The sequence below is a fragment of the Macaca fascicularis genome, chromosome 18, assembly GCF_037993035.2.
Source record: "Macaca fascicularis isolate 582-1 chromosome 18, T2T-MFA8v1.1".
Classification (NCBI taxonomy): Eukaryota; Metazoa; Chordata; class Mammalia; order Primates; family Cercopithecidae; genus Macaca; species Macaca fascicularis.
Genome location: NC_088392.1, coordinates 81,776,065 through 81,796,668, shown reverse-complemented (window position 1 = coordinate 81,796,668; position 20,604 = coordinate 81,776,065). Strand labels below are relative to the sequence as shown.

At 43.5% G+C, this 20,604-nt stretch overlaps 2 protein-coding genes across 17 annotated transcripts in view; one reads left to right on the top strand and one right to left on the bottom strand.

Moving 5' to 3' along the window:
- RNMT (RNA guanine-7 methyltransferase) overlaps positions 1 to 5,472 on the bottom strand; it is a 41,012-nt gene extending 35,540 nt beyond the window's left edge. For 7 of the 12 annotated variants that reach the window (XR_001486702.3, XR_010582721.2, XR_010582723.2 and 4 more), the window contains exons 1-3: positions 5,416 to 5,472; positions 1,415 to 1,543; positions 222 to 680 (exon numbers count right to left, since the gene is read on the bottom strand). Coding sequence is in view for 6 of the 12 variants with exons in the window: in XM_015439772.3 (XP_015295258.3) it covers positions 222 to 638 (417 nt within the window). In the remaining 6 variants the exon portion in view is untranslated. The remainder of the gene's footprint in view (positions 1 to 221; positions 681 to 1,414; positions 1,544 to 5,415) is intronic. The other 5 variants (XR_012427372.1, XR_010582722.2, XR_010582725.2 and 2 more) reach the window with 1 other exon arrangement.
- A 122-nt stretch (positions 5,473 to 5,594) lies between these two features.
- Positions 5,595 to 20,604, top strand: part of FAM210A (family with sequence similarity 210 member A) — a 63,761-nt gene continuing 48,751 nt past the window's right edge. The window contains exons 1-3 of one of the 5 annotated variants that reach the window (XM_065533568.2): positions 5,595 to 5,808; positions 12,993 to 13,119; positions 15,892 to 16,017. The gene's annotated coding sequence lies outside the window, so the exon portion shown is untranslated. Of the gene's footprint in view, positions 5,809 to 12,989; positions 13,120 to 15,891; positions 16,018 to 20,604 lie in introns of all 5 variants that reach the window. The other 4 variants (XM_015439894.4, XM_015439895.4, XM_015439893.4 and 1 more) reach the window with 4 other exon arrangements.

Here is a 20,604-nt window from a genome sequence, read left to right as displayed (position 1 = left end):
AAAACCAAACAAAAACTAAAAAATCTATCTCATTAGCAGGAGACGTTTCGCCTTAACAGAAATCGTAAGAGTTAAAAGCCTCCTTTGTCTTAAGACCACATCTATTAAAAACAGAACATTCTTACGCTATTAAGATTATGTAAAAAGATCAGTATGATTGCACAGGTGTTCCACATTTCAGACTTACATATTCCGAGTAAAAGAAAATACACTGAACATACTTTCTGCTTTTCAGGAACATCCTCAAGTGCTATTTTTCTCTTATTTTGAGTGCCATCTCCAGTAGAATATTCATCTTTTGGAACATCCTCAGTTTCTCTTTTTCTTTTCTTTGAATTGCCTTCATCATCACCACAATCTTTTTCCTCTGGGACAATTTCGGGATCAAGTTTTCTCTTCTTGGATGGAGTGCCTTCCCCACAACTAGAACTTTCCTTTACAAGATCATCTTCAAACTCTTTTCTCTTTCTTGCTGTGTCTACTTGTCTACAGACAGAAGTCTTTCCAGAAAGCCCAGTCCCAGAAGCTGTTGTGTTTTCATTAATACTGAACGAAGACTCTGCTTCAGAATTCACGGAAGCTTTTGCCTGTTCAACAGACATCTTTTCATATTCCTCTGCTTTTGTAGAATTTGCCATTTATGATTGCTTGAATTGATGGTAAAACTTCATGAACCAACACTAGAATGACAAAAAATTGGTATTACTTGTAAACACTAAGACTTTAAAACAATTTTTTTTTTTTGGAGACAGTTTCACTTTTGTCACCCAGGCTGGAGAGCAATGGCGTGATTTCGGCTCACTGCAAGCTCTGCCTCCAGGGTTCAAGCGATTCTCCTGCCACAGCCTCCCGAGTAGCTGGGATTACAGGCGTCTGCCAACAGGCCCAGCTAATTTTTTCTATGTTTAGTAGAGTCGCGGTTTCGCCATGTTGGGCAGGCTGGTCTCTAACTCCTGACCCCAGGTGATCCGCCTGCCTCGGCCTTCCAAAATGCTGGGATTACAGGCGTAAGCCACCGCACCCGGCCTAAAATAATTTTAACTAGAATTTGATCAAAAAAAAAAAATTTGATCAACTAGGAGTTTTAAAAAATCTCATTGTAGAGAGAATATTAAAAAATGTTAATCGATATTATGCACGAATTTCTGAATATGGTAATACTAAGTATAATCCCCCCGTAATTCTATAATCTTATTCATAAAAGTCACTGTTGGCATTAAAGCTGATGAATGAAGTGGGGATACACATGCACTAGCTCCATTTCAGTTCTGACCCTTACTCCATAACTCTGGTTCCCAAACTGCATGGTTGGCACCATAACAAACAGCACCACAGGACGTAACGTGGAAGATATCACAGAAACTACCAGCTTTAAGTGCAGCACAGTTCCAACTGAATAGACTGCACTACATACCTTTCAATGACTTTGTGAAGCTGAGATTTTGGTATCACAGAAAATCAAGGTGAAACAGGAGATGAGGTTGGCGGTGCCTATCTGATTTCGAGGCTTGAAGTTGTACAGTACCCAACAGGTTCACACATCCTGTTAGCAAGGGATTGTGATTAATTAAGAATAAAACACAAACATTACCTTTCCCCCCAATTTATGTGTATTAATTTTTTTAAACAGACATAAAGTTGTTAGACCACAAATACTTTCAAATTCTTTGGGGTAAACTACTTAATAAATGGAACTGTTGCATTTCTTTTGGCCTATGGACACTAAGGGCATCAAGAACAGAAAAAGTTTGGGATTCTACAGCAAGAACTTCTGAAATCATATTTCATAATGGTTTCATAATGAAATCATATTTCACAATTAGGTAGAAAGTGGAGAGAGCAGAAATGACTTTAGACAAGTTTCAAGACTCAGCCTGCAGTTTGATGACCATTAAGTCTCCTTCAAATATGTTCTTAGACCTACATTAAGATGGGAAAGAGAGAGAAATAACTGAACTATCTATTGGTTAAGAATTACGGTGGGTGATTTATTAAGTCATTCAACAAACTTAGTGACCTCCTACTACAGAGAAGCTCAAGGTAAATTATGTTTTCAAGATGTTTATAGCTTACATACCACTATTAAAATGTTAAGCTTTTGTTCGGCACAGTGGCTCACACCTGTAATCCCACCACTTTGGGGGACCGAGGTGGGCAGACTGCTTGAGCTCTGGAGTTAGAGACCAGCTTGGGCAACATGGCAAAATCCCGTCTCTACAAAAAATACCTGGCATGGTAGCACATGCCTTAGTTCCAGTTACTCAGCAGGCTGAAGTAGGAGAATGACCTGAGCCTAGGAGGTCCATGCTGCAGTGAGCTGTGATTGCGCCACTGCACTACAGCCTAGGTAACAAAGTGAGACGCCCCCTTAAAAAAAAAAAAAAGCTTTTTCATGAAGGAAGTGTTTGTGTTGTGCTAAAAATAGATAGATAAATAAATAAGCCTTTTGGATAACGAAAAAGAATAAGAAATTAAGTTGCTTAAAGGAATGGGTAACAAGTCACTACGAATGGGTAACGATTTCAAGGGTTATTAGCTTTCATGATCCACCATTTGAGGTAACAAAATACCAAGAGGTACCAAATAGAACTGAATGAGAGAACAACAACAACAAAAAATCAAAAAAGTAATTTTCAGAACAAATACTTAAAATGATTATCTAGAAAAATTGGCTACCAACTTATTAAATTCCTAGTTCTCCTCCTCTGCCATTGATTTCTTAATGGAAATTGGCTTTAAATTCAAATAAAGCAACGTGACTTATCTTTAGCTATAATTATTACCTAAAATTAGTATCGAGATTTAAGCATGAATTTTACTTATGTCACTTACTTTTATGGTATCACAGATGTGACATCATAAAAACATAATCAATTAGGTCAGCAGAAATGACACAGCATTCCAGATGACCACAAAAATGAGTAAGAATGTTTAAAACCAAGCACCATGTTTACAGCCAACTTGTTTTCAACAAATGTGCCAAGAACGTACATAGTGAACAGTGTCCTCAAAAAATGGTGCTGGGAAATCTAGACCACTCTCTCTCACCATATGCAAAAATCAAATAAAAATGGACCGAAAACTTAAATTTAAAACCCGCAAGTATGAAATTACTTGAAGAAAACATTGTGGAAATGCTTCAAGACACTGGTCTGGGCAAAGATTTCTGTGGTAAGACCTCAAAAGTACAGGCAACAAAAGCAAAAACAGACAAATGGGATTATATCAAGCTAAAAACTTCTGCACAGCAAAGGAAACAAGAATGAAGAGATAACCTACAGAAAGCGAGAAAGTATCTGCGAAACCATTCATCTGACAGGGGATTCACAACCGGAATATAGAAGAAACTCAACTCAATAGCAAAAAAAAGAAGCAATCCTACTACAAATGGGCAAAAGATCTGAATAGACATTTCCTAAAAGACACACAAATGGCCAACAGGTATATATGTAAAAAATGCTCAATATCAGTAATACCAGGGAAATGCAAGTCGAAACCACAATGAGATACCATCTCATCTCGGCTAAAATGGCTTTTATCAGAAAGACTTTTAAAAAATGGATACTAAGGCCGTCGCGGTGGCTCACACCTGTAATCCCAGCACTTTGGGAGGTGAAGGTGGGCAGATCACTTGAGGTCAGGAGTTCGAGACCAGCCTGCCAACATACTGAAACCCCATCTCTACCAAAAATACAAAAAGTAGCCGGACGTGGTGATGTGCGCCTGTAATCCCAGCTACTCTGGAGGCTGAGGCATGAGAATCGCTGGAACCCAGAGGTAAAGGTTGCAGCGAGCTAAGATCAAGCCACTGCACTCCGGCCTGGGCGACAGAGCAAGGCTCCGTCAAAAAAAAAAAAAAAAAAAAAAAAAATGTCGATGAGGATGCAGAAAACAGGGAACACTTGTACACCGTTAGGGGGAATGTAAATTAGCAAGCCACTAATTTACATACTGGGAAAAGTATGGAGGTTCTTAAAAAAAAAAAAACCAAAAAATAGAACTGGCGCTATTGAGATGAGTTTCTTCTATATTCTGGTTAATCCCCGTCCGATGAATAGTTTTGCAAATTTGGGAATAGATCCAAAAGAAGGGAAATCAGTATATCCAAGAAATATCTGCAGTCTCAAGTTTATTCACAATAGTCAAGATATGGAATCAACCTAAGTGTCCATCAACAGATGAATAAAGATAATGTAGCACATATACACAATGGAATATGAGTCATTAAAAAGAATGAAATCCTGTCATTTGCAACAACATGGATCAACCCGGATGTCATCATGTTAAGTGAAATAAGTCAGGCACATGAAGACAATATCATGTTGTCACTCAAGTGGGAGCTAAAACTGTGGAGGTAAAGAGTGAAATGGTGGTTACCACAGACTGGGAAGGGTAGCAGGAAGACGGGGATGAAGAAGAGAAACTGGTTAGTGGGTACAAAAAAACCCCAGAAGAAATAAAATCTAGTGCCTGATAGTACGGTGGGGTGGACACAGTTAACAGTAACTTATTGTGTAGTTCAAAATAGCTAAAAGAAAAATTGGAATGCTCCCAACATAAAGAAAACAAATGTTTGAGATGACAAATACCCCAACTGCCCTGATTTGGTCGTTACACGTTGTATGCATGTATCAAAATATCACCTGTACCTCCAAATATGTGCAACTTCTATGTACCAATTTAACAAATGGGGGGGAACAAACCGAACTCAAAGTGGAATAATGAAAACACTCCAAAGGAAAGAGAGCTGTCCCTCAGAATCCTCGGGAGAAACCTTCCAGAGGTGGTCGCCTGACATCGAGATGGATACGCGATAAATAACCACCCGGACGTTTCGACCTGGCTTTCCAGCCACACCTCCGGAGCAGGCTAAGTCTCTGCGTCACTTCAGTTCCTCGGGGTACGACCGAGCGGGCCGCCAAGGCCGCGGGGATAAAGCCCACGCGGGATAAGCTCTTAAGCCCCAAGCCAGCCGCCTGACCCTCTACTACGGGCCCGAGAGGACGCAGCGAGGCGAGACGGACTCTTCCAGCCAAGTTCTCCCCTCCGTCATTGGCGCGGCCTGTTACTCAAGCTCTGGTTCAGGTTTCCGAGGCGCCGCTCAAGACAGACCTGAGGACCCCGCGCCCCTCCCCAGCAGGGCCCTGGGGCGCGAGCTGGAACAGCTCTCGGGCTTCTTCTCCCACCCGGGCTCGCTCAGTCTGGAGGAGCAACAGCGCCCGCCCACCCCAAGCAGTTCCCATTTCGCTTGGGACTGCGGACACAAGGCGACAGACGCACGCCGCGGCCAGTGAAGCACAGGGCTAATCGAAGTGAGCCCATGTCAGGAGCGGGAGTGCCATTTCCACCGCTCCACGGCAGCCGAGGAATAAACACAAAGAAAGGAAGGGCCGGAGTTCCAGCCGTCACACTCACCAGCACACCCAAACGCGATTCTGTTTGCGGAAACGGCGGCCCGCGCCACGCGTGTCTGGTCACGTCACTTCCGGAGGTGCGGGGTCACGTGGCGCCGCTCAGGAGAGCGTGCCGCGACGCAAGTCCTCCGCGCCGGAACTACGAGTCCCGACGTGCCGCGCGCGGCATGCGGAGGCTTCGCTGAGAGGGCACGGGCGGCCGCGAGCACGTTGCTAGTGGGCGCGGCTGGCGGGCCGGAGGCGGTAGGGGGCTGGCGTCCGGCTGAGTCCCGCGGGTTCTGGCACCCGGACCCGCACTCGGTCGGGGTCCTCTGCTGAGTAGCACTGCCGTGGCGTTCGAGGAGCTGTGGTCCAGCCCGCGCGGCGGGAAGCGGCGGCCCGAGCGTCCTAAGAGGTAGCCTGGGCCCCAGGCCTCTGGGGGCAGCGGGAGGGGTCTAGAGGGCACCTTCAACCCTGGGCGTGTGTCCGGGAGCTGACTCGCGGCGCGAACCCGGCAACTGCTCTGCGGACGCCGCTCTTCGGACTGCGGCAGTGTATGACCGCCAGACTGGGGTCGTCCACAGCCGCAGACCCCACCGCCCCCGGCCCAGAGAGGCTCCCCCGCCCTTCCGGGTTGAGCCAGTGTCCTGGCAAATCTTGCTTTGGGACTGTTTTTCTGCCTGCTCTGCTGTGACCCTTCACCGTCTTCTCTTCTCTTCCTCGGAAGCCGGTTGAGGAGGGGTCTGGAAGCGCCCGCGGTCGGAGTGGTTTTAAAAATCAGCAATTTCTTGTTAGGAGCTGGCAGATTGGTCCTTACCGCCGTATTTGGGAAGCCACAAGAGGCCATTCTCACCTGTTAGGTTTTGAGAAAAGGGACCGACTATACCTCTTCTTGACGAATACGTAAGGGTGCATTACTCTGCGTTGGCTGAACTTGGCATGGTGTGGTTTGGGGGAGACAACACACTTTTTTTGGCCATCACCCCAGATTTCTACTGGGGAGTGAAAGCGCCTACTGTGCTGAAACTCGAAAGCTCCATAGTTGAGGACTTTCAACCTGAGATCAGGGTCAAAACTACCTGTGGATTATTGATGCGTGTACATGTTAACATCGTGCGTCAAGTCCCCACCTTCCAAGGGTGTAAAACTGAGCAGCTTTACAATCCGTCTTGAATTACTTTTTACCAAAATTGATCCCTTTAAAACAGCTTTGAAAATGTGCTTTACCAGCCTGCCTTCTTGTCAGTAGGCACAGATATATTAATGAATGGACCTGGCTTTGGGGAAGGCAGCATTTGCAGCGTTGTAGTTTCCAATCTAATCACTTGTAAATTGTGGGCATCTGAGGTTGTTGACCTCTTACAAACTTTGAACCGAGAATGAGGCCTGTTTTTCACAAATAGGGATGAACCATCAATTTCAGATGACTGCTTGTATTATTATATGAAATGAGCTAAGTTGAGAATTTCATTTCATGAATATTGACAATTGCAAAGGTGAAGGTCTTAAAGATCGAATACATTATAGGCATATCTGTCGTGCGCGTCCGTGTGAAGAGACCACCAGACAGGCTTTGTGTGAGCAATAAAGCTTTTTAATCACCTGGGTGAAGGCAGGCAGGCTGAGTCCGAAAAGCGAAGGGAGATAAGGGTGGGGCCGTTTTATAGGATTTGGGTAAGTAAAGGAAAATTACAGTCAAAGGGGGGTTGTTCTCTGGCGGGCGGGAGTGGGGGTCACAAGGTGCTCAGTGGGGGAGCTTTTTGAGCCAGGATGAGCCAGGAAAAGGAATTTCACAAGTTAATATCACTTAAGGCAAGGACCGGCCGTTTTCTCTTCTTTTGTGGTGGAATGTCATCGGTTAAGGCGAGGCAGGGCATTTGCACTTCTTTTGTGATTCTTCAGTTACTTGAGGCCATCTGGGCCTATATATACGTGCAAGTCACAGGGGATGCGATGGCTTGGCTTGGGCTCAGAGGCCTGACAGTATCCAAGCATTAGAACCAGGCAATTACATTCCCTGGTCCTGATGCTTAAGTTTCTTGAGATAATTGCTGTTGTAATTTTACAGAAAATGAATGTAATTTAGACTTTTAAAAGCATGTTTTAATGTTTTTAAACACCAGGCACGGCGGTTTACTCCTGTAATCCCATCTCTTTGGGAGACCGAGGTGGGCGGATCACGTTCAAGACCAGCCTGGCCAACATGGTGAAACCCCGTCTCTACTAAAAATACAAAAATTAGCGGGGCGCGATGGCACGTGCCTGTAATCTCAGCTACTCAGGAGGCTGAGGCAGGAGAATCACTTAAACCTGGGAGGCGAAGGTTGCAGTGAGCCGAGATTGCACCATTGCACTCCAGCCTGGGCGACAGAGCGAGACTGTCTGTCTCAAAAATCAAAACAAAAAAATTTTATTTGATCAAAAGCCCCTTAACTATGTGTTTATGAAAACTCCACGATAGTGGGATATATAGAGATTACGTTTTGTAGTTTTTATAAAACTAGAAGTTATGTAAATTCATTTGAGAAGAGAGAGGAAGGATTCTTGAAAGCAGTTAATGTAAGAAGTAAATGAGCCAGATAAAAATGATTTTAAAATTACCATTAGTGTTATTTTTCTCTTATTACCTGAGTAATCGCTGGTTTTCTGGACATTAAAATAATAATAGCTAATACTTGAGTACCTTTTAAAATTTTAAATTGTAAAAAAATTTAGTAAATTTTTTAGTAATAAAAAAATAATAACAGCGAATACTTGAGTACCTGAGTAATCTCTGGTTTTCCAGACATTAAAATAATAATAGCTAATACTTGAGCTTAGTGCTTTATTCATTTGCCCTCGTTTAATTCTAACTGAACCCAGTGGTATAATTATGAGTGTTTTACAGATGAGTGTTAAGTAACTTGGCCAAGATCATGCAGCTTGTAAGTAGTGGGATCAGGATTTGGACCCAGGCAGTCTGGCTGATTGACCAGATTCTGCTAATAATGAAACAGTGCTGGCTAGAAGGTCATACTCAGAACTGGAAGTTGCCTAGCAAATAGATTTTCAGAAAGTGTTTTGATACTTCTTAATGCCTGGGTTATTATGTCCAGAGAGAACATAGTTAGATAAGGATGTTATCTTGCTGGAATGTGAGCTCCACCAAGACAAGGAAAGGACGTGTAGGATTTATTTCAACCCATTTGTAAGAAAGTGAGAGCGCTTCTGTCAGAGGTATAATTTTAAAGTGTGATTTCTGTTGTAGAGTTGGAGATCATATTTTTGAAACATAGAGATTGTTTTAAAAATGTAGATACAATGTTACAGTTTCCTAAGATAGTGTTCTGTGAAGAGAGGTGGTTCATGGCAGCTTTGTTCCTCCAAATGGTTTTGAATGAAGGACTTTTCCTCTGTCCACTCAGAAAAGTGTTCTTACTAAAATTTCATGGCCTTTCTGGAGCAAATAAAATATTATTGTTTAAAAGGTTTTTCCTTCAGTTGGAAATAAGATTTTGTTGAGTAATACTGTGTGTGATGATTAGTTTTATTATGTCAGCTTAGCTAGGCTATAATACCTAGTTATTTAATCAGATACTAACTTGGTTCATGCTATGATGGTATTCTGAAGACGTGGTTAACATCTATAATCAGCTGACCTAAACTAAAGTATATTACGTTAAATAATGTGAGTGGACCTCATGCAATCAACTGAAGGCCAAAAAAGCCAAAACAGGTGTCCTGAAGAGGACAGTATTTTCCTCAAGACTACAGCATCAATTCCTGCCTGAGTTTCCTGTCTGTAGATTACCCTACACATTTTGAAGTTTCTAGCCCCTACAATTGTGTGAGCCAGTTCCTTAAAATACCAGTATCTCTATATTTGTCTATATATAGATGAAGATATTTATGTTTTTATCTACATCTATGTATTTTTTCCTATCAGTTCTGTATCTCTGGAGAGCCCTGACTGATTCAAATTTGGGTGCTGAGAGTGCTTCTAGTGAGCAGAATCTTAAGGATGAGTTTTCTGAATTGATGATAGTGTTTCCGGAACTGGTCTTCTTGACTGATCAGATTTAAAGGCAATAATGAGTGTTCCCAGTGGAAAAGAGGGCGCTGGTAGTCCATGGTGTGATGTGGCAAGAGATACGCACAAGATCACGCTTGGATGCTCCCACTCGTGCTTATAGACAAGTTTCAGAATGATCAGGTGTTTGATACCTTAGAACATTTTAATCAAATTAATGAGTATAATAAGATAGGCTGGTTGCTTTTAACTGTGCTGGGTAAAGTGAGAAAAGAAAAGGACTATCCCAGCTACTGGGGAGGCTGAGGCAGGAGAATCGCTTGAACCCAGGAGGCGGAGGTTGCAGTGAGCCGAGATTACACCACTGCACTCCAGCCTGAGTAACAGAGTGAGACTGTCTCAAAAAAAAAAGAAAGAAAGAAAAGAAAAGGGCAAAAGCTGAAGGCTTCAAATTCCCGATTGAAGCTCCACATGAGTGACCCGAAAAGCTTCTGGGTCTGCCCTGAAGAACCCGTGTCTCCTGTAGCTGCAGAGCTGGGGTTGGTGGAGACCAAAAGCCCAGAGGCTCACCCTGTAGGTGGCTGAACTCAGTTCACACGGCGTCTCCCCGTGTGTGTGTCTGACTGAGTCCCCTCTTCACCTTGGTCTGCTGTTATTCAGTTCACACGGCATCTCCCCGTGTGAGTGTCTGACTGAGTCCCCTCTTCACCTTGGTCTGCTGTTATTCAGTTCACACGGCATCTCCCCGTGTTGGTGTCTGACTGAGTCCCCTCTTCACCTTGGTCTGCTGTTATTCAGTTCACACGGCGTCTCCCCGTGTTGGTGTCTGACTGAGTCCCCTCTTCACCTTGGTCTGCTGTTATTCAGTTCACACGGCATCTCCCCGTGTTGGTGTCTGACTGAGTCCCCTCTTCACCTTGGTCTGCTGTTATTCAGTTCACACGGCGTCTCCCCGTGTTGGTGTCTGACTGAGTCCCCTCTTTACCTTGGTCTGCTGAACTCAGTTCACACGGCGTCTCCCCGTGTTGGTGTCTGACTGAGTCCCCTCTTCACCTTGGTCTGCTGTTATTCAGTTCACACGGCGTCTCCCCGTGTGAGTGTCTGACTGAGTCCCCTCTTCACCTTGGTCTGCTGTTATTCAGTTCACACGGCGTCTCCCCGTGTGAGTGTCTGACTGAGTTCCCTCTTCACCTTGGTCTGCTGTTATTCAGTTCACACGGCGTCTCCCCGTGTGAGTGTCTGACTGAGTCCCCTCTTCACCTTGGTCTGCTGTTATTCAGTTCACACGGCGTCTCCCCGTGTGAGTGTCTGACTGAGTCCCCTCTTCACCTTGGTCTGCTGTTATTCAGTTCACACGGCGTCTCCCCGTGTGAGTGTCTGACTGAGTCCCCTCTTCACCTTGGTCTGCTGTTATTCAGTTCACACGGCGTCTCCCCGTGTGAGTGTCTGACTGAGTCCCCTCTTCACCTTGGTCTGCTGTTATTCAGTTCACACGGCGTCTCCCCGTGTGAGTGTCTGACTGAGTTCCCTCTTCACCTTGGTCTGCTGTTATTCAGTTCACACGGCGTCTCCCCGTGTGAGTGTCTGAGTTCCCTCTTCACCTTGGTCTGCTGTTATTCAGTTCACACGGCATCTCCCCGTGTGAGTGTCTGACTGAGTCCCCTCTTCACCTTGGTCTGCTGTTAAAATGAGGCATTGATTGGGAAGGAATGGGATCCTCACACTTGGAATAGGGCCATATGGGAAAATCCTGATGAAGTTGGGGATGTTAAACTTCTAAATTTTACTCACTCTTTTTTGCCAATAGAAGCAATTCTTCCACCTCTGTTTGAGGATATTAACTCTGCTTTGCCTGAAGAACCTGTAATGATGTCCCTTGAGGTAGTTACCTTGTAAGACGTTGCTGGTTCTCCTGAGGCACCTGTGAAGAGCTCTGGGGTTGCTCTTCTCTGCCGGTCAGAGATTGCAGTGAAAGCTGCTGCCACTGACTGCAGGTCCTTAACAGCAGCAGGGATGGTTGGATCCCGGGTGGTGGGGCCATGTGATCACCAAAGACTAAGTGGGTGTGTTGCCATCATGGGGGACAGCGGAGTCAAAGCAGCAATCTGAACAGCCTGACTTGGGAGTCCTGTGGCGTTGGGTAGGTGGTCATGGTGTCCCTAGAAGAGAACTCGATGGGCAGTCTACTGAATTCTGACTTAATCTGGGTAAGCAGAAGAGTTCTAGGTCAAGTGAATGGAAGCCTTACTTTAATTACCAAAGAAAGAGTCATGGCCCCTCAATCAATTCCCAGATTTGAGTCATTTTACAGACGAAGAACCCCTTGAATGAGGGGAGGCTGGATCCTTTTGAGGACGGACCCCATTGTGCTGCCAAGAATTTATACCATTAATTTTTTTCTCAGCGTTTCCCGAAGGGGCCTATGGCTTATCAGGGTAAGTGTGCATTGGAGAAGAGGAAATAGACTTCTCATGGATTAGTGAACACTTAACTCTGAACTGACACTAATTCCAGGACTCTCAAAGTGTCGTTTTGGCCCACCGTTCAGACTAGGGGCTTGTTGAGGGTAGGTGGTCAGTAGAGGTTTAATCCAGGTCCTCCTCACAGTGAGTCCGCATATTCGTTCCAGGATGCGTAACTGGTATAGACATACTCAGCAACTGGCAGAATCCCCACACTGGTTCCCCGACCTGTGGAATGAGGGCTATTGTGGTAAGAAAGGCCAAATAAAAGCCACTAGAGCTGCCTCTTCCTGGAGGGGTAGGAAGCCGAAAGCAATACCTCATTCCCGGAGGAACTGCAGAGATTGGGGCACTTAAGGATACAGGTGATGATTCCTGACATATTCGCATTCAGCCCTCCTATTTGGCCTGTGCAGAAAACAGATTGATCTTGGAAAATGACAGTGGATTATCATGAACTTAACTGAGTGGTGACTAATTGCAGCCGCTGTTCCATGTTTCATTTCTTTACTTGAGAACCTGTCCCCCAGTAGCTGGCATGCAGTTACTGATCTGCTGCATGCTTTGTCTTACTGTCTGTTAGTAAAGATCACTAAAAGCAGTTTTCTTTCAACTGACAAAGCCAGAAATACACCTTCACTGTCCTCCCTCGGAAATATCAACTTTCCAACACTGTATCATAACTTAGACCACAGAGATCTTGTTACGAGTTGAATTGTGTCTTCTAAAAATTTGTATATTGGATTCCTAGCCCTCATTACTTCAGGGTATGACCTTATTTGGGAATAGGGTAGTTAAAAATGTGATTAGATAAGATGAGGTCATACTGAAGTAGGCTGGGCCCCTAATCCGACACAACTGGTGTCCTTGTAAACAGGAGGAATTTGAACACAGACATTCACACGGGGAGAATGCCATGTGAAACTGAAGTAGAGGAACACCAAGAAATGTCACACGTTTTCAGCAAACCATCAGGAGCAAGGGGGGAGGCATGAAGCAGATGCTTCCTCACTCCCTTTGAAGAAACCAGTGCTTTTGACACCTTAATCTTGGACTTCTAACCCCATAGACGGAGACATACATTTCTGTTGTGTAAGCTCCTCAGTTTGTGGTTCTCTATTACAGCAGCTGTAGCAAGCAGACAGACCCTGATTGCCCTTCCTTTCCACAAGACATCATCCTGGCCCATCACATTGATGGTGGTGTGCTGATTGGACCTGGTGGGCAAGAAGGAACAACTACTGTTGACTTACTGGTAAGACATTTGCATGTCAGAGGGCGGGAAATAAATCCAGCAAACGTTCAGGGTCCTTCTACTTGAGTGAAATTTTTTTTTTTTTTGAGACGGAGTCTTGCTCTGTGCCCCAGGCTGGAGTGCAGTGGCGCGATCTCGGCTCACTGCAAGCTCCGCCCCCCAGGTTCACGCCATTCTCCTGCCTCAGCCTCCCGAGTAGCTGGGACTACAGGCGCCGCCACCTCGCCCGGCTAATTTTCTATTTTTTAGTAGAGACGGGGTTTCACCGTGTTAGCCAGGATGGTCTCGATCTCCTGACCTCGTGATCCGCCCGCCTCGGCCTCCCAAAGTGCTGGGATTACAGGCGTGAGCCACCGCGCCCGGCCTTGAGTGAAATTTCTAGGGGTCCGCTGGTGTGGTGTAGGGCGTGTTCCCACCTATAACAGAAAGAGAGAAGCAAGGTCTGGTGGGCCTGTTTGGGTTCTGGAGGTGGCATAGTCCTCATTTGGGTGTGCGACTTCAGGTCGTTCACTGAGTGACCCAAAATGCTGCTAGTTTTGAGTGGATCCCGGAACAAAAGGCGCCTCTGCCACAGCTACAGGCTGCTGTGCAAACTGCTCTGCCTCTCAGGCCATATGACCCAGCAGATCCTACGGTGCTTGAAATGTCAGTGGCAGACTGAAATGCTGTTTGGAACCTTTGGCAGGCCCTGTAGGAGATAATTACAGTGTAGATCCTGGGATTTTGGAGCAAAGCCTTTGCATCCTTTGCAGGTAACCGCTCTTTTAAGAAACAGCTTTTGGGCTTGTTACTGGGCTTCGTAGAGACTTCACGCTTAACCATGGGCCGCCAAGTTATGCAACCTGGCTAGAAAAATGACTAGAATGTTTCAGCAGTTAACAGCACAAGCAGATGGCATGTGTTCAAATCCTGGTTGTGTTATATTTGCTAAGTATGTCGTCCTTGAGTAAGTGACCAAACATTGTGTTTTAATGTCCTCATGGAGCGATTTTACAGAAGAAATGAGATGATACAGTGCTTAGCACAGAACCTGTTAATTTTTAGCTTCTCTGAAACTGAACAGCTGAAACTGCTACTGCGATGTCGTGAAGTCATTAGTCCATGTCTTTAAATGTGATTGTAGAATTTCTTTGCCTTGGTACAGCAGAAAAAAATACAGTGATTTTTTTTTTTTTTTTTTAATTCATGTAAAGCAGAGCAGAAGTTTGAAATAGTGAATAGTCTTGTAGGCATTATGTGCTTTCAGGTTCTGAGTTTATTACTTCTGAGAATTAACCAGGGTAGCAGTGGTCTCCAACTTCTGTGGGTGAAAGGGTAGCTGGGCTTTAAGCATGTGCAGCAGTGGGCAAAGAATGGAGGTGAGGGAAGAGGCATCAGACATTAGGAAGGGATCCTCGTGGAGAAGTGGGAGGTAGGTGGTTCAGATTTTGTGGATGCCGATGGCAAGATGAGTCCTATTAGAAAGTCTCACTGATAAGCAAAAATTGTTTTCAAGGCAGACTTAAAAATTAGGGCTTCCCCATTGTTAGTTCTTTTACATTGCCTTGGTGACTTCTTGGACATGATAAATTGAATTAAACATGGTGTTTTATTTGGAGTCCTTGATTTTTAACGTAAGCATGGATTAGAGTAACTCTTCCTTGCTATTTGAAATACTGCAATTCCTGTTACAGTTTGGGCTGCTTAGTAAGCTGCATTGTAATTTGAGTCATTTCTTAAAATTAGAGGAATTAGATAAACAGTGATGGGCCTGCAATGTAGTGTTTGCCAAATGAATGTCATATATAATGTTCAGAAAAATTTTATTTGTGTGGCACACGTTATAAAATAAAGCAGACTTATGTCAAGTTCTAAATGCAAGTTTTTACTTCACTTTTCTTGCCATCTTCATCACTGTAAATGCAGGTTTTTAAAAACACATATTTTAAAGTTGGACCCAGAATACAAGAGCTCTTTATTGCAACATGGCTTCTGGTACTCTGATGATCAAATCACATTTTCTGAAATATGCTTGATACAGTAAACACTGACAAAAAACTAGTTAACCCCACAGAGAGGGATGCTGGTATTTTTCACCAAAGCCAAGCTGAAACAGGTTTTATTGCAGCTTACTTCGTGTAAAATATATGTATAATTTCTCATATGCCTTTTTTTGGTTTAGCAAGCATAGAGCTTATTTATCAAGTGAATTCCTATTGCTAAGCATGTTTTAGTTAATTAGTAACAATAAATTTGTGTTACAATTGATTTTCATGTAGGAGATAGAAATGAAATTTATAGTTTGGCTCTCAATCCTTTATTTTCAGGGAAAAGACACAATTTATACATATGAGCAATTTGTGAAGATGTGGGAAATTCACTAGATTAGCAGTTCTATTTTCTTTTTCTTTTCTTTTTTTTTTTTTTTGCCTTTAATCAGCTATGTGATCTGGAACAAGTTATGAACTATTACATGTCCTTGCATTCCTTATCTGTAAACATAAAGAATGGTACTAGGGGGCCTCTTAGTTTCCTTCCAAGTCTTCCTGTAGTTCTAATGTAGACAACTGTGACTAAACCTAAGGTTGCTGCTTTTATACAGTTGTACTCAGGGTCTGTATGGCCTGCCATTTTTGTAGTCCCTCTAACAAAGACTTTGAGAAGATGAAAATAATCCTTACTCATGCAATGGTTGGGAAGGTTTAGGAGAGAAGGCTTGTGTTTTCTATTGCTGTGTAACAAATTACCCCCAAATTTGGCAGCTTAAAACAACACAGGTTTATTGTCTCGCAGTTTCTCTGGGTCAGGAGTGTGGGCACATCTTAGCTGGTTTGCTGCTGAGCATCTCAAAGTGTCAAGCAGGCTGCATTCTCATCTGGAGGTTCAACTGTGGAAGAACCTGTTTGCAAACTCATTCAGGTTGTATGCAGAGTTCATCATTTGTGCCTGCATGAGTGAGGGTGCTGTCTTCTCCCTGCATGAGTGAGGGTGCTGTCTTCTCCCTGCATGAGTGAGGGTGCTGTCTTCTCCCTGCATGAGTGAGGGTGCTATCTTCTCCCTGCATGAGTGAGGGTACTATCTTCTCCCTGCATGAGTGAGGGTGCTATCTTCTTCCTGTTGACTGGTGTCCTCCCTCAGGGACTAGGGCTGTTCCCTGTATGCGACCCTGTCCATAGCCAGTTCAGCATATGGCACTTTGTTTCCTTGAGGCCAGCAGAAGACTGTCTCTCCAGTCTGCGAAGATGGGGTCCTTTCCGTCTTTTCTACCATGTGGTCTGCTGTACCACAAGTCTTTTCTTGAGCCTATGAGACAACTTTTTAAACCTGACATTCCGGTGCATTGGGCCCTTGCAGTTTTCATGCTGATTAGTAACTTTCATGTTACCAAAGGACTCACTGGAGTATGCTTTTTGCTCTCCAATCCATAATTCAAAATGTATCTTCTTCTTCTTCACCTCTCTGTGCTTTATTTTTTTGGCAGACTTTTGATAGTAGATTTCTAAACATTCAGTTTTTCCTTTCTTTTCACAGTGTCACGCAGCTGACCAACATAAGTCCAAAGTGCTTTAGAATTCAAATAAATCTACAAACCCTGCTTTACAGTTAGCAGTGCAGTGGTGAGGTTCAAAACTTAGACTTGGGCTGGGTGCAGTGGGTCACACCTGTAATCCCAGCACTTTGGGAGGCTGGGGTGGGAGGATCACTTGAGCCCAGGAGTTTGAGACTAGCCTGGGCAACAGAGTGACACTCTGTCTCTAAAAAACAAACAAACAAAACTTAGACCTGAATGTAGGTAACAGGTGGCACTAATCTCTACTTCAAAAGGATCCTTTATCAGTTCAAGTCTGAAAGACTCCATGCCGTAAGCCTTGCTTGGGGGGATTAACATAATGTGAGAAAGGGCAGATGGTATTTCCTGCGTTCTGGAGAGCCTTAGCGTGTTGGATGCTGTCTGTCCACCCCCGCCTCAAGTAACAGAAACTGGCGTTCACAATAAAGAGGGACGTAGTAACAGGAAGTCCACAAGCAGAGCACTCCAGTGCCTTAGTTCAGAGCTTCGGCTCTGCTTTGTCCGTGTCCGCTTTGTCCTTAGGCTGACTCCCTGTGTTAGTCCATTCTCACACTGCCATAAAAATACTACCTGAGGCTGGGTAATTTATAGACAAAAGAGGGGTAATTGACTCACAGCTGGGCATGGCTGGAGAGGCCTCAGGAAACTTACAATCATGGTGGAAGGCAAAGGGGAAGCAGGAACCTTCTTCACAAGGCAGCAGGAGGCAGGGAGAGGGCACCGGGGAGAGTACCATTTTTAAAACCATCAGATCTCAGAACTCCCTATCCTGAGATCAGCAAGGGGGAAATCGCGCCCCCGATCCAATCACTGCCACCGGGTCTGTCGCTCAGCACGTGGGGATTACAATTTGAGATGAGATTTGAGTGGGGACACAGAGCCAAACCATGTCAGTTTCTTTAAGGTTACAGAGTGGCTGCCAGAACCCCCAGAATCCATATGTTTCTTTGTCCGTCAGTTTGGGAGAGAGAATTAGGTCCCCAAACCATGGAATATAAGTTCTCAAAATCCTTAGATTCTCCTAAGTCACATGCCCACCCCTGGACCAGTAAGAGTCAGCCAGCCACACAACGCTCTGAGCCCTATCCTTTTGATCGGGATCCATCATTGGAGCTGGGGGCGCAGGTAGACAGCCACCTGAGCAGAACAGGGCCTCTGAAGAGGGAAGAGGGGAGTAGATGCTTAGTAGGCAGCCAACACTTTCCATTATCTCATCTAACCAGTAATTTAGTTAACACTGTTTTATCTATTGTTCTTTTTTGTAACTATAGAACATCTTAAAGTGGAAGTCTTTCTGTATACTATGAAGCCATGTTTTCTAATACAGTAGCCGTCAGCCACTTGTTACTATTGTACCTTAAAGTAATTAAAATGGAAAAATTAGTACTTAAGTGACACTAGTTATATTTCAGGTGTTGGGTAGGCACCTGTGTGTGGTGGCTACCTTACTGAACAGCACAGATACAGAACATTTTCATCATTTCAGAAAGATCTGTTGAACAGAGCTGCTCTAAATTGTTTCAGGTAAAGTTTTTGTGTAAGCGTTGAACCGCAGTGGAAACAAGGATAGTGCCTACTTTACTAGGTTTTCATCTTATGTTGGGGATTATAGGATCTAAAATTTAGCCAAAATGGGAAATAGGAATTCATTCATATTGAGGTGATTGAATATAACGTTTGATACTACTTAGGACTTAAAAATATCTTTTTTAAAGTTTTTAAAAATATTCTTTTTTCCATTAAGAAAGTACAAATTATTTTTTGTTATGTAATAACTCTGTGCAACTTTGATGATACCTCGAAGTTCAGAATATGGAAAATGTTGTAATGTGAACAACTTTACGTGGTGGTCACATACCCATGATAATGATTCTCACAGTAGAGTGAAAGTGACTGCTCAGTTTGTCATTCTAGTAGAGTATGCTAAACTTTCCAGGGAATATAGTCGAATATGTATTAGTGCAATCACAGATACGTTTGATATAATCCTGTCTCCACTATTCTGAGGCTGTATCTATCAAACCAGAATTAGGGCTAAAGAATTGTTATATTAAGTACCTCAAAAATAGTTATGTCCCCCTGTAGTCTCAGCTAGTGGGGACGCGGGAGGATCACTTGAGCCCAGGAGTTCTGGGCTGTAGTGTGCAGTGCTGATAGCAGGTGTCTGCACGAAGTTCGGTATCAATACGGTGACCTCCCTGGAGCAGAGGACCACCAGAGTGCCTAAAGAGAGGTGAACTAGCCCAGTCTAGAAACTGAGCAGGTCAAAACTTTCATCTCATCAGTAGTGGGGATCCCTGTGAATAGCCACTGTACTCCAGCTTGGGCAAAGTAGCAAGACCCTGTCTCTAAAACAGTAAATAAATATTTATATATGAGATTATATTTATACATTATATGACTAGGTTATTGGAGATGTGTACGTGTGTGTGTGTGTGTATATATCTATCTATCTATCTCCAGTAACCAATATATTGTATCTTCAATAACCTAGTAATACTACTCATAGGAATTTCTTGAAGAACTTAAAATATGGACAAAAATGTTATATATGAGGATCCTATTTATAGTGCATTAAAACTGGGGACAATCAAAGCTTCTAAGAGTAAGAGAATGACCAAATCAATAATGGGATGTTATATCCCCCAAGATAATGAATTATTTCTTATCCAGCTGTTCAGACTCATATTTTTGGTGACTGTAATGGTGTATGCATAAGGTAATGGTAAAGAATGCAAAATTACATGTAATACAGAAAGCAGTAATCTAGGATCTAAAATAAGTTCATGCAGTTTAGTTCTCAGCTGGCTCCTGTGAACAAAATCCAAGGTCAAAGAAGACTGAACAGCCAGATAATTGTTTTGAGCAGATTTCTCTACAAAGTAAAATATAGTTTCAGAAGCAACTGAGTTCACTTTATCCTTCTTGCTGTATATTAACCTGCTTTTATCATATCACTCTCTTGCTCAAAACATCAGTTACTCCTTAGGAATTAAAAAATGCTCTAGAATTCCAGCCTCATTTCTCATTACCCTGAAAAGGCCCATGTTTACATATTGACACTACGTGCCTTTCCGAGTACCATTTCCACTTTACCTAGAATGACTTTCCATCTTCTTTTCCAATGCTCTGAAGTTGGGCTTTCAAAAGTATCCTGCAGCCTTCAGCTGACCACTGCAGTTCAGTTAGCCTTTTCTTTTTCCCCCTAATACATAGAATGTTTTATAAACTTGTAACTCATGTCTGACATGTCTCCTATCTTGGAATATTTAATTACCGTTTTCCAACTAGATTGTAAACTACTTAAAGACAGTGAAAACATATATTATACTAATTTGTTCTAGGTGCCTAAAGGGTTACAGTTCTGTGTATTGTCCACCCTTTGGTAGGGGTCAGTGAAGAGCTGCACCGTTAAGTTCTTTTGTAACTGTTTTATGTTGGTAGATTTTAGGTACTCTGAAGATATAGAAGAAAATCCCCTGGTTTGTACCCCTAGAGGAGTTATAATTTAGTTGAGAAAACGAAGAGTTAAATTTCCTGGAGTAATGTTGAACAGCTGGGAGATGCTTAGTAAATATTTCAGGCCCAGTGCTTGGTATGCTACCTGAGAGGCAGAGGCAGGAGGAGAAATCCTTGTCATTTCCCTGTGATGACAGGAAAGAGGTGGAACTGCATCCTCTGTCCTCAGACATGGTTTAATGGTCTGTGCTCACTCACCAGGCGTTACCTTCAGAAACGGCAAATAGATTTTTGTTAATTAACATGTTTACATTTATTGAGGATTACTTGTATGTATGTACACATGGGGCGATTTAAGTGTTGTTGTGAGTTTTACTAGTTTAAGAAGTACTCCGAAGGTTGAGAGGGTTTCAATCAGTAGTAAGGAAGACGGGGACTAAGAATACAAGGAATACATCATGCTAACTTGGACAAAA